The sequence below is a fragment of the Balaenoptera musculus genome, chromosome 3 (assembly GCF_009873245.2).
Source record: "Balaenoptera musculus isolate JJ_BM4_2016_0621 chromosome 3, mBalMus1.pri.v3, whole genome shotgun sequence".
Taxonomy (NCBI): domain Eukaryota; kingdom Metazoa; phylum Chordata; class Mammalia; order Artiodactyla; family Balaenopteridae; genus Balaenoptera; species Balaenoptera musculus.
This window is the reverse complement of record NC_045787.1, coordinates 56,847,566-56,860,577: the sequence shown is the minus strand read 5'-3', so window position 1 is coordinate 56,860,577 and position 13,012 is coordinate 56,847,566. Positions and strand designations below refer to the sequence as shown.

The 13,012-nt window shown below is 39.9% G+C and overlaps 1 protein-coding gene across 5 annotated transcripts in view; it reads right to left on the bottom strand.

The window, feature by feature from the left end:
* Positions 1-2,310: 2,310 nt before the first annotated feature.
* Positions 2,311-13,012, bottom strand: part of ARHGEF28 (Rho guanine nucleotide exchange factor 28) — a 309,300-nt gene continuing 298,598 nt past the window's right edge. For 4 of the 5 annotated variants that reach the window (XM_036846524.1, XM_036846525.1, XM_036846526.1 and 1 more), the window contains one exon: positions 2,338-3,523. In XM_036846524.1, coding sequence (XP_036702419.1) covers positions 3,360-3,523 — 164 coding nt within the window. In that variant the 3' untranslated portion in view covers positions 2,338-3,359. Of the gene's footprint in view, positions 3,524-13,012 lie in introns of all 5 variants that reach the window. The other variant, XM_036846527.1, reaches the window with a different exon arrangement.

The following is a 13,012-nucleotide window of genomic DNA, read 5'->3' as shown; positions in this document are numbered from 1 at the left end:
TTCAGCGGTCCTCCATAATCCACCTCTCTATGGAACTTGATCAGTTACCGAGTTGAGACAGACACTTCCATGTTTTCCCACCACTTGTACCAGCGTGCTTGGAAGAGTCCGAGGTAGATGGATTTTCTCCCTGGACACCTCGATCCAGAGGGGAGGAACACATTCTGCAGTACCTCCAAATGTGTACTCCAGTGGTCTTTTCTTTTGTGTCTCTGGACTTTTGCTTGGGTTTCCCTCCTTACTTGGAATGTCTCTTCCACACCCTCTGACTCTACTTATATTTCAAGCCTCAGGCATCTTCTACTTTAGGACAACTCCCTTCATTCCACATATTACTGGCCCCAACATGTCCTTTCTCTGAGCTCCCATGGTGATCTGTATTTCTCAGTTATCTGTTCATGTGTTTGTCTTTTCCAACAATTTGCAGGCATGTTCATCTTTACATGCTTCCTAACAGATTGTTTGGCCTTTAGCAGAGGGTCAATAAATGTTTATTGTATGAGTTGAATGGAGGTTTAGAGATGCAAATGAGTTGAAAGCTAACCTTATGAAGCCTTAGTCCACTCTTACAGCTAGCCATCTCCAGGCACCTGACCCCTCTATTCACTGTTTCTGGCTGTGCAGGTGCAATCTGCCTAAGGACTGGGACCAGGCTGACCAATTATTAAAAGAGCTTATGACAGGATAATAATAGCTAGCATATGTTGAGTGATTACAATGCCCCAGGTACTGTTCTAAGCACATTGCATAACCATTTAATTCTCACAGTTCTGTAAGGTAATCATCCCTGCTTTATAGATGAGGAAACTTAAGACCTAGAGAGGTAAGTGACAGGCCAAGGACACAGCCAGGAAGTGGAAGGTCTGGCTCCAGAATAGATACTCTACCACTATGCCTCTCTCATTGAGAAAGACAGAGATGGTTGAACCTTAATAAGCTCAGTTTGATCCTGAGTTTGAATGGTGTGTCCTAGGTCATAAGAAGGAAAACATACTCCTTTTCACTTTTCGCTCATCCCATGATTCCATCTTGCTCACCTTCTTCATTTTATATACGCCTCACGCTCAACATCACCACCACCACCTCTGCAGCGATTATTTTTCGCCTTTTCTGAATGAGCAGGGCTCCATTTGTGAGTGGACTGGAAGTGTCGCAGGAAGGACTCCAGCAATTATGCAGCCCTGATGAAGTGCAGAGAAGCTTGGACTACAAATGAGATGCACATGAATTTATGAAACCGGGAAGGAACAGGGCAAAAACGTTGTTTTCCTTTCTGCAACAAATCTCTAAAGGGATGAAGGTTTCCTTAAGATCTTCAGTTGGTGGGAAATAGCCTTTGAGGGAAACTTATTTATGATGCTGAGAAACAGGGTGGTTTTCTCCTAAGATGAGTGAATTTCTGTTAGAGCCACAGAGTGAATTCCACGAGATCTGAGCTCATTATATAGCGAGGACAAAGTGAAAAGGAAGAACTTAGCAAGAAAGTGTTGAGACTTAGATTCAGTTGAGAAGTCATAATATTCAATTTTAAAATTACCAAGAGGAACCTATGAATAGAGATATATCAAATAATGCTGAAGCTTCCCCTGGGTGGCTACACAAAGCCCCAGAGTTTGCAGGGCTTGAAAATCAACTGAGCACATGTATTTTTAAAGAACTCCATGGAGATTTTGAACATCTTTACCTGTTTTCACGTATGGTTATTTCCATAGCCTCTGTCAGGAAAAAAGGAAAGATATTTATAGTTATCAGAGCAAGGATTTATACTGAAATATCTGTATGCTTTTTATTTGAAGGATAGAGAATTCTGGAATAGACATTATTGGAGAGAGAGGGAAGATAGATCTTTCTCGGTAGATGTCTTTAGGAATAGAAGATGCACCTTATAATTTAGGAGTTCATCTTGGAGATGAAGAGACTGATTAAAATTTTAATAAGCTATTATCCATTCTGTGAAAATTAGTCTCTGAATCTGTTAATATGATTGTGACCAAAATGGCCAGAAGCAGCAAGAGTCAGAAAAAAGAGTGTCCCCCAAAAGGTTTTTTTTTAAACTCAGATTAGACTTGCCCAAGTGAAAATATAGGTTAGTTATTCCCCTGGTAACTTAAGTGGGAAAAAAACATAACGGAATCGGGGTAAAATTTTTTCTCTTCCTATCACAGCTCCCTCCTGGTAAGTGTTGCAAGCCTGGGTGAATTTAGTATTCCTCCTTTATTTTCATTTTTAATAAAGGGAGATTGTGTTTGAGTGTGAAATGTGTATTTTACTATGGTTCTAAACAGTTTTAAAATTTCAAAGTAAAATAGCGAGGTAAAAGATATTTATTGACACTGACCAAAACATACACAAATACTTCTGAAGAACAAACTGAAAACATTTCCTGGTTTATTTTCTCACACAGAGACCCATATTACCCTGAAAGCAAGACGTGCCAGTTTTCCTTTGTGGAAAAGCACATTCAGGCAGCAAGCTTCCCCGAGAGAGCAGTTTTTGTCCTTCAGTAACTGCTGGGCAGCGATCCTTCCAGTGAGTAGTGGTCTTTGGTGCTCCCGGGACCAGAAGGAGGCAGGGCCAGCTGAGAGAAGCAAGGGCTACTAAAGTCTTACTTCAGTAGCAAAGTGTTGCTACTAAAGTTTACCTCGAACCGACTTGCTGGGGCCCTGCCTCTGGGCTGTGTGAAAGATGCTGCTGAACTATGACTTCAAAGCCCACAAGCATTAGGACCACGAAGATGCATCTGAACAGTCTCTGGCCCAGGTCCCAAGAGTCCAGATTGTGTCCACAGCAGAGTGGCCACCCGGTAAGGACAGGGGTCCAAATAGGGTACCTCGGTTGCTTGGTGACTGTTCACCACCAGGAGTGACCCCTTTGATGTCCCAAAGACTAGCCAAGAAAAGAAAAGTCCTTTCCCACATCCTCCTCGCCTTTGAGGGCCCTGAGGTCACTCCTCCTAATCAGCTGCTGTGATTGTGAAAATCTGCCAATTATATACTCTTTCCATCCAAAGTGCTTCACCTAGATCTTAAAAGGCATTTCAAAAAACAAATGATCCCGTAGAAAATACAATATGGAATTTTACTCTAGGGTCATAACAACTTTGAACATATTTCTGCTTCTCTAAGTTAATTTCTCCTCCAGGAGTCTGGAATTAGGTGTGATAAGTTAATGATGATACAAACAGAGTTGTTTTCAATAATTTAATTATTAGACTCATGCCCCCAAAATAAACTTGCACGAAATATTAAACATTACTCCTAAAGCAATTTGGACACAGTCACACACACGTCAGGAAAGGAAAAAAAAAATTCTCCCCAAAATGCCAGTATTTTGTTTCATTTGGAAAAATAACAACACAATTAGAGGTAAACAATAGTTTCTTCTGCTCCATCTCCAGTTTCCCCATCTTGTCTGGTTACTCTCTGTAGATTTAGCTTTGCTTCTGCTATGAACGTTTGCAGCTGAGGGCCATGCGGATTTGAGTCCAGGGGAGGCGGGTATGCAGTCTGAGAAAGGTCCAAATCTGCAACAGACAGCACAGGTCACAGGAGAGTCAGCTTGAGACCTACAAGTCAGGTGAAACCATGAATCAGAGTTCAGAGCCCTCGAAGATTGGGAAATGCTGTGGCCATAGAGCTAGCCACGGAGAGATGACGGAGTCCGGTGAGAAAGGAATGAAATGGATATCTAATGATTTAATCAAAATCACTAAAATGGTTGGTTGGGTGTACAAACATCTCCTGTGGCTAAAAATAACCTTTACAAAATACTCCCAGCAAAACCATCAACCAAAAACTTGTTACCATTTGTGGGCTGTTCAAACACTGCACCTGCTGAGAAGGGGGTGCCCAGTTATTTTAAAAAATGGGTTCAACCTCTTAGAAATACAGTTATCTACTCCGGCTACGTGCAATAAGCCATATTTGCATCTGTACAGCATCTTCCCTCAGAGTAACTCAAAGTCCGGAACTGATCGGGAAGACTCAAATAACGTACCTGGGACTTTCCTGATATGGGGGGAGGGGAGGGGAGAAAGGAGATGAAGGATGGAGACCCTCCAGCCTCACCATTATGCAAATCTGTTAACACCACACAAATCACTTAGCAAAAGGAGCCAGGTTCCTGGGGAAAATCGTCCTGGTAACAACTCTGACTGGGTTTGTTATTTTTCTGGTTACCTAGCAACAGCAGGGCACAGCCTATTTTCCCTTTTCTGATAAAACCCTCTAATACATGGTTTAAAGGAAAGGCAAAGGGGGGTTTTGATTTGAAAAAAAAGCAAGGCTGTTGCTGCAAACCATATTCTCTGCATTGCTCCACTGACCACCCTCCCGGAAGCCTGGCTATGTGGGAAAATTACAAATAACCAGCTTCAGTTGGAGCAAAAAGCAGTCTACATGGAAACCCAGGTGGGGAAGATGCAGAGCCCTGAGGCCCACCTGTTCTTTTTTCAGTCATTAACAAGAGGTCATTCTAATCCTTGCCACATTTTATTCAAAGCCTCTATTATTTAGATGGATACACATAACTGCCAGCACTGTGGTGACAAAAATGCTTGTCATTTTTACGCTCCTGACAAGGATCTTTGGTTATTAGCAGAGACAGGAAGCAAGGCCTGGCTGGAACGAAGAGCAAAATGTCCTGACAAGGCTCCACCTTCAGGGATGCGGCTTCCTTTGCTACACCCCCTTTCATCACGTCTTCCAATAGGAGGAAGAGCCAGTGGGAGAGGGGCAGTCAGGGCCGCAGGAAGTAGACACAGGTCACCTGGAGGAGCTGACCTGTGCCTCCAAAGCCAGCCCAGGAGGACCCTGGGGGGAGAGGAGGGGAGGAGAGAGGTGGGGAGGAGAAGGGAGGGGCGAAAATGGAAGGGAGGGGAGGAGAGGGAAGGGGGAAGGGGAAGGGAAAGGAGGGGAGGGGAAGGGAGGGGTTGGGGAAAGGAGGTGAGGCTGCACTCCACAGCTCTGCTCAAAGGTTTAGGCCACCCCTCACTCTAGGTATCAATGGGGCACAAAGAAAAAATCCATTTACATTGGGGTGACTTGATTCTGTTGATCCTAATCCCGTACCTCAGATACTGGGCTCTCACTCACTACTGAAAACATGACTACTGAAAATGCCTCTGAATCCACCATGTGTACGGTGCCTTCTCTGAGCACAGCAGCTGTTCCAGGCCTTTGACAGTCATCATCTCCTTAAGCCTCAAAATGTTGTAACGCACAATTTACAGATTGGGAAACTGAAGCTCACGCTAAATTCTTGCCCATCGTGCAGCTAGGAAGTAATCCAGATTTGAACTCAGAGGATCATTCCCACTTGCTCATCTGCTCAAGATTCTCATGGTCCCCATTTCTCGTTGTGCTGGAAATGACTTGACCATCTTTGCAGAATTAAGACACCCTGGATGTGTAATGCTTAACCTCCCTAAGTACCAAATTTTGAACAGTCCCTTACCAAAAAAAGAAAGAAAAAGACATTCTGAGCTCCTCCAAACCGACACAGTAATTACTATAAAATTAGGAACCTCCCTCATTCAATCAGGTAAACACAAAAAAACCCAGGCAATGATTTCACTATCAGGGCAATACAGATCAACCTAGAATGTTCTCTGTCCTTCGCCTGTCTGTGGTCACCACACATTTTCACACTTTTAACTCCTTTTCCTAGCCATGGAAATAAAACCATTTCACCTCTAAAAATAAACGTTCCCAGTTAAACTACTGATGTTTAATATTATACAACCTAAAAAACAAAAACACGCCTCAGAACTTCCATCTAGCAGAGGCTGACAGACTGGAGAACAGTTCACCTAAGCCACCAGCCACAGCGCTGCCTCCTAGCCCACAGAAGGTCCAGCCAGAGTGCAAGAGGCGCTACAGGGAGAATGAACAATCATCCATTGAAAGAGGCAGTTGGGAGGTGATTGCTGACAAATGTGACAAAGCGGGCAGAAGGGAAGTTCTTAATCCATGTAAGTTTCCTTCCTCTGGGGTATGAAACATGCAGCAAAGAATCCAAAATACTGGTGATTCTAGGTATCTGGGAAGTCCCCTTCATGGTTTCAAGAAAAGACTTGTTCAAAAAGAGCCAAAGAACCAAATACATTTCAGAAAGAATTCTTTTATCTTAAATTGTAGGCTCCAGTTCAGGAAGATAGAGAACCAAGAGTAAACATGGGGGGAGATTTTTCATTTGTGTGTGAGTATAAGGCGGGTAGAGAGAGAGATTTAATCAGAACTTTTTCAAATAAGAATAAAAATACAGGAGAAAAACATCTCCTGGACCCTAAAGTGAATGAATGGCCCACGTTGTAATCCCATATGTATTCATGTTGAGCTTGTGTGTCACCTGGAGGGGAACTCAATTTCCTTCTCCACGTTCCTTCTTGGTTTCTACCTGAACTACTTAGGCAAGGTCAGACAGTCTGTCTTTGAAATTAGAAACCGTCCTGTGATTTCTGATTTTATTCCTCCATTTCAACCCTGAAAGAACTCCAGCACAGCAATTGTATATTTCTCAAGGTCAGCCACCTTTTTCCACACGCTCTGCCCTAGAGAGTAGGATCGTCATATAGAACCCTAAACTGAAAAAACATTTGTTAAAATAAACCCTCGTTGATTCAGAAAGCAGAATTCTTGGGGAGTAGAATTAATCATCCAATTTTATTTGTGATCAAAATGCCTGTAAATTACTGGAAATAAAAATAGAATACCTCTTTTTTTGTGGAGAAAAGAACCCTCTTGTACTGTTGGTGGGAATGCAAATTGATACAGCCACTATGGAGAACAGTATGGAGGTTCCTTAAAAAACTAAAAATAGAATTACCGTATGACCCAGCAATCCCACTACTGGGTATATATCCAGAGAAAACCATAATTCAAAAAGACACATGCACCCCAATGTTCATTGCAGCACTATTTACAATAGCAATGTCATGGAAGCAACTAAATGCCCATCGACAGACGAATGGATAAAGAAGATATGGTACATACATACAATGGAATATTACTCAGCCATAAAAAGGAACGAAATTGGGTCATTTGTTGAGACGTGGATGGATCTAGAGACTGTCATACAGAGTGAAGTAAGTCAGAAAGAGAAAAACAAATATCGTATATTAACGCATATATGTGGATCCTAGAAAAATGGTACAGATGAACCGGTTTGCAGGGCAGAAATTGAGACACAGATGTAGCGAACAAACATATGGACACCAAGGGGGGAAAGTGGTGGGGGGGTGGGGGGGTGTGATGAATTGGGCGATTGGGATTGATATATATACACTAATATGTATAAAATGGATAACTAATAAGAACCTGCTGTATAAAAAAATAAAATAAAATTCAAAAAAATAGAATACCTCATTTTTTAATAAGCAAAGAAATATTAACACAATCATAATTTGGTCAGATAAAAAACCAAATGCTCTTATGATGAAACAAAACTTCAAACTACAAAGAACCTTTTGATCTACTGTCTCAACACAACTGTCCCTCTTAGTTGACATAAAAGAAATAATTTGCTCCTTCCCATACCTCTGGAAACTCAACAGAGTGAGCATTATTAACCTTAAAATAAGGACAAATAGGCTAAATCACATCAAAGCCTAGCTAAACCAGGTGGAGAAGTAGAATCTTGGTGCAAGGATTTTTTTTCCTATTTAGCTGAACTTTTCTTCACAGCCTAAAACTTCTTCCTTCACAAGAAATTTCCTCAGTCTCACTGTAGGGTCTAAGTAAGTCTTCTCATGAAGTTTCTAAAAATGATTAAGTATACACATTTTGGCTGGTACTATCCCCTTTGTCTTATGGGCAGGGGGTGGAAAACACCCAGGCCATGGGCTGTATGATGTGCTGATACCCAGAGACAGTTCCCCAAATCCCCCTATTTTTAGCCCTTCATTGCAGCCTTGAAGGGCTAAAAATGCATTTGTTGACTTTGCATTTATCATTTTCACACTTTGCTCACCTGCTATTGGAATTTCAAACTATGAAGGAAGAGAATGTGGGATCTGGATGACATACAACCGTAGGTATCGGCACCTGAAAAGCTGACACGAGCGGGAAGAAAAATTGGCCTTCCCTGCATCAGCTCACCATCATTATTATTCTTTTGAGCCAACTGGATAATTGGTTATTTGCAAGACTAGACTGTAAAGTCAAGGTGTAAAATGCAACCATGTGTCACACTGAAAATGAATGAAGTGCCTCCCAAGCTGAGAAGTGAATGAAATCTTTTAAACCACAAGGTAAATGTAACCTTGGGCGAGTCACTTCCGCTCTCTGGGCTTCAGTTCATGAAGGATTGAACTGAAATCATCATTCAGGCCTCTTAAACTTCTTATACTGTAGGAGAATGTTTACACCTGTGTTTTGTGTCAGTAATGCACCAAATACTATTCTAGAAGTGCAACAAATGAATTCATTTTTCAACTGCTTTCTGCTCAAGGAATACAAATTTATTACCTTAAGTTGCATTTAAAATAATGTTTTTAGGGTAATTTCCGGACATATGCCCCACCCTTCTACTTTCAGTCTTTCCCTACAACACGTATTTGAGTTGAGCCCACACAGCCCTCAGAGCACAGGATTTGGAAAGCTACCTAATGAGTGGAAGATAAGGTCCACGGTCAAAATCTACACTTGATCTTCCCTTCTATTAACAGCAAACCTAACAGTAGTTTGTCATAAAGAAAGCGGTTGTCTATTGTTTTAAAATATTTAATTCATGTAGTCTTTGCCTTTTTCTGGATTTTCTGAATAGAAAAGCATTTTAAATCCTAATAATTTTTAAAGAAAAGCTTTGTTTCAATTTAAAAGCACCAGGATAACTTCCATCATAAACATTAACTGTCCAGGTCTGAATTTAACTCCACATTACCCAATGGCCAGGCAGACAGCAGGCCAGTGCTACAAAAGCACGTTGAGTCAATGTTCGGATCATTGATGACACGTGTCAGCCCTCTCCGTGTCTTATCCCAATCCATTCTCCCCAAGAAGACTCACAAAACAGAGCTTCATGTCTCTGGGTCTTGGCTCTGTTCTTGGTTATTTTAATGAAGTGTTCCGACTCATACTCTGTACTACTGTATCCCTCTTGCAAGTTCCTATAATCAAAATTCACACTTTCCTAGAATAACACCACCTCAAAAAAAATTGTCATTCATATTCCAAGTCTGCAAAATAAGTTGTAGTCCCCCATTTAATGATCGATTCATGCTTATACTGTGAAACATTTACAAAATGGTTTCCTGATGGCATTACTGGCAATCACTATTTTTTTCTCAGGAGCATTAATGCACAGCATTTTCCTTCTAATGGAAAACACTTATTGTACAAAACTCAAGGTGTCCTCAGAGCTAAGGAAGTTTGGTCTCCCTCACTGCTTTTGCTCAACTGCATTTCCCATAGTGAGCCACAAACAGCATGTGAGCATCTGGCATAAAAACCAATCTGGATATCTGAAGCCAACGATCTCAATGAGTGTTAGGATTCCCTTCATTACTCCTCACGTACCAATCCTGCACCTGAAATAAAATAACCGAAGTGTACTCTGGGGTTGTATACGTGTAAATGTGTAATGTAAGAAAGCAAGCTCAAAGACGGGAATAAAGACACAGACCTACTAGAGAATGGACTTGAGGATATGGGGAGGGGGTGGGGTGAGATGTGACAGGGTAAGAGAGTGTCATGGACATATATACACTACCAAATGTAAAATAGATAGCTAGTGGGAAGCAGCCGCATAGCACAGGGAGATCAGCTCGGTGCTTTGTGACCACCTAGAGGGGTGGGATGGGGAGGGCGGGAGGGAGGGAGATGCAAGAGGGAAGAGAAATGGGAACATATTGTATATGTATAACTGATTCACTTTGTTATAAAGCAGAAGCTAACACACTATTGTAAGGCAATTATACTTCAATAAAGATGTTTAAAAAAAAAAAAAAAAAGAAAGCAAGCTCATAATTTTTTTAAGTTGTGACTGTTAGAGTTGGACTTTATTTTCTTGCCAGTAATTAACATATTTGGAATAATCTATGTTGGTTATGTAGGTAACACCAATAGGAAACACAGCAATTGAAGCAATCAATACAATGAGGTTACAATTATGTTAACACAAGACGCATTATGATATGTCAATTGTCTCTGTGTGAACTTTGATTTGCTCTCACACTCTCTCACCCAGAAGGGTGCCCGTGTTACTGAGTCATGACCTTAACATCAGCAAGTCCCACAGGAGAACGGGGCAAGTGCCTCCACCTTCCCCTCTTCTTTGAGATGCATTTCAAAGTGTGTTTCTCTAATCAGGATTCTAATAGGTATTAATGATAAAAGAACACAGTGATCAAGTAAGTTGATGAAACTCCGGGTTAATCAAGTGTCTTTATTGACAAATTCCTCAGAACTTTAATAGGCTCACCTGTATTATTAATCTCTGAGAGGGAAAAACTGTATGTGGCAGGTCCCAAACTCGGGGAGCTTTTTCTCATAGTGTACTTTTCAGTGTTGTGTTCTATGTAATATACTTTGGGGAATAGTGCACTAGAGAATAATAAATCTATTATAGACTAAGAAAGAAAGAGACAATAAATGACCAAGATGCCAGAATAAATCAGGGGTGGGAAGCTGGAAATAGGTGAGGTTTTCCAAATTCAGAGACTCTTAACCCTGTATATAACATCTATAGCAGACTCGGGCAATCATCATCAATGGCTGCTAAAAGCATTAGGAGAAGAGCTGATGGGGAACTTTATAATGGATGGACAACATCCGAACCCACGGGTCAATCTTAATATCACAAAGAGAGAAACGGACACCTCAAGCCTCCTGATGGGATGCAAGAGGAAATATACAACATCTACAATATAGGAAACAGACAACTCCATCTATGAAGATTTTTTCATGTCAAAAAATAAAGCCTGCATCTAGTCAAATATCAAACGTCTATTCCCAACTACCAGTTTACAGGAAATATAGAGACAGAAGACTACGTTAAGCGACACCACAGGGAAGCAATCAGCAAAATCCAGAATGTAGAAAATTTTTCAGAAACTATATTTTTTTCAGAAAAAAAAAAAGTCTTTTCACCAAATAAGCAACCCAGTCTTTTCAACAAGTTGTAAGATTTCTTTTAAAGGCAACGGAACTTTAGATTAAAAGACTTGTGAGATACACAAACCAAATGCAATACATGAAATTATTTGGATCCCAATTCAAACAAACCAAGGGAAAAAAAATTGAGACAATCAGAGAAATTCAAGTACTGAGAGTATGATTTTAAGTAAAAACTGTTAAATTTTTTAAGGTGTAATAACGATACCGTGGGGACTTCCCGGGCAGTCCAGTGGTTAAGACCTTGCCTTCCATTGCAGGGGGTGTGGGTTTGATCCCTGGTCGGGGAGCGAAGATTCCACATGCCTCATGGCCAAAAAAACCAAAACATAAAACAGTAGCAATGTTGTAGCAAATTCAATAAAGACTTTAAAAATGGTCCACATTAAAAAAAAAAAAATGATACTGTGGTGATGCTTAAAAAAAGAGAAAGAGTCCATATCTTTTAGAGAAAGATACTGAACTATTGAATATTTTGGGATGAAATGATAGGATATCCTGGATTTGCTTTAAGATAACCTAACATGAGAGGACAAGAGAAAAGGGCATCGATGAAACAGGATTGGCTGTGTCGGTAATCGTTAATTCATTAAATGATTCTATTTTTGTACATGTTCCATGGTAAGTTTTTTTAAAGTCCATACTCTTTCATATACTTGGACTATAAAATTATAAAGGGCTCTCTGTTATTCCAATAGCATAGCTTCTACATGTCTGATATAAACAGAATACTGTGGCAATAAATTAGATGTCTCTTCTGGATGTGAAATATGTATAGATCAGTTTTAATACAACTGTATGACAAGTCATTGGCAAGTGCTGTGTAGGGGGTTATATCTATTTAGAAAGATACACAATAATGTTATAAGTGATAATCCTAGTTATTACTTTAAAATGTATATCTCAGAAATAACTAATTTTCTTGTCAACTGCATTATTATGAGCTTTCATCAAATCTTTAACTGTGGTCATTTTTAAGTCTTTTGTCATTTGCAGACAGTTCTGGGTGTACTCTGATGCTTTGGCAAATATGTTCCTACAAAAGGGTTTCATCTTCAAGAAATTCATGGAAAAGACTCTGACAAGTACAGGTTTCTGGTAACTGACTGTACTGCTGAACTGAATGAATAAGCATTTTCAGAACTCTAATGAAAAACTGATGAACTCATAAAAGTGCTAACAAAAGATCAAGATAAAAAAAAATTAATTACATGGGACTGAGTGAACTGATGAGGATGAGTATAATTTTTGTGACTTTCTGTCTGAATTGGAAAAAAAAAAAAAAGAAAGATACACAATTTCTATTAACCTATTCCAGAAAATAGATGAGGTTCATTTGAGTTTATAGCTCCCCATAAAAATGATACAGATTCAGGTATGGTCTTTGCTCTTGCCTGGAAAATCTAACATCTCCTCAGTGAAATATAATTCAGAAAAGATCTCATTTTATACCCTGAGTCCATTTGTCCATAGCAGTGAATTGATAATGTTCTTTTAGAATTTGGATTCCTATACTTTAGTCTTCTGAGTTTACTTAAAACTAAAAAGTAACATTTTTTAAGAAATAGGAACTAAAAGATGTACATCTAGTCCAACAATATCTGAGTAAATTTCAGTTCCTAACAATAGTAGGTGTCAATATATAATGTCAAATGAATGAATGAATTAGTGAATACCTTATTCAAAAATTCTACCTACTGTAATTAGAGTTGTGGGAATCATCAATTTGGAATTCTTATGTTTAGAAAGTACCTTACAATTTCATTTATTCTAATCCTTGTCTTCTCAGTAGGAATGAAGCTGAAAATGTAGTCAAGATAGAACTGCATAATAGGGCTTCTCTCTTTAAGCCACTAACATTATTTGACCTCGAGTCAAGCATTCAATTCAAACCTCACACC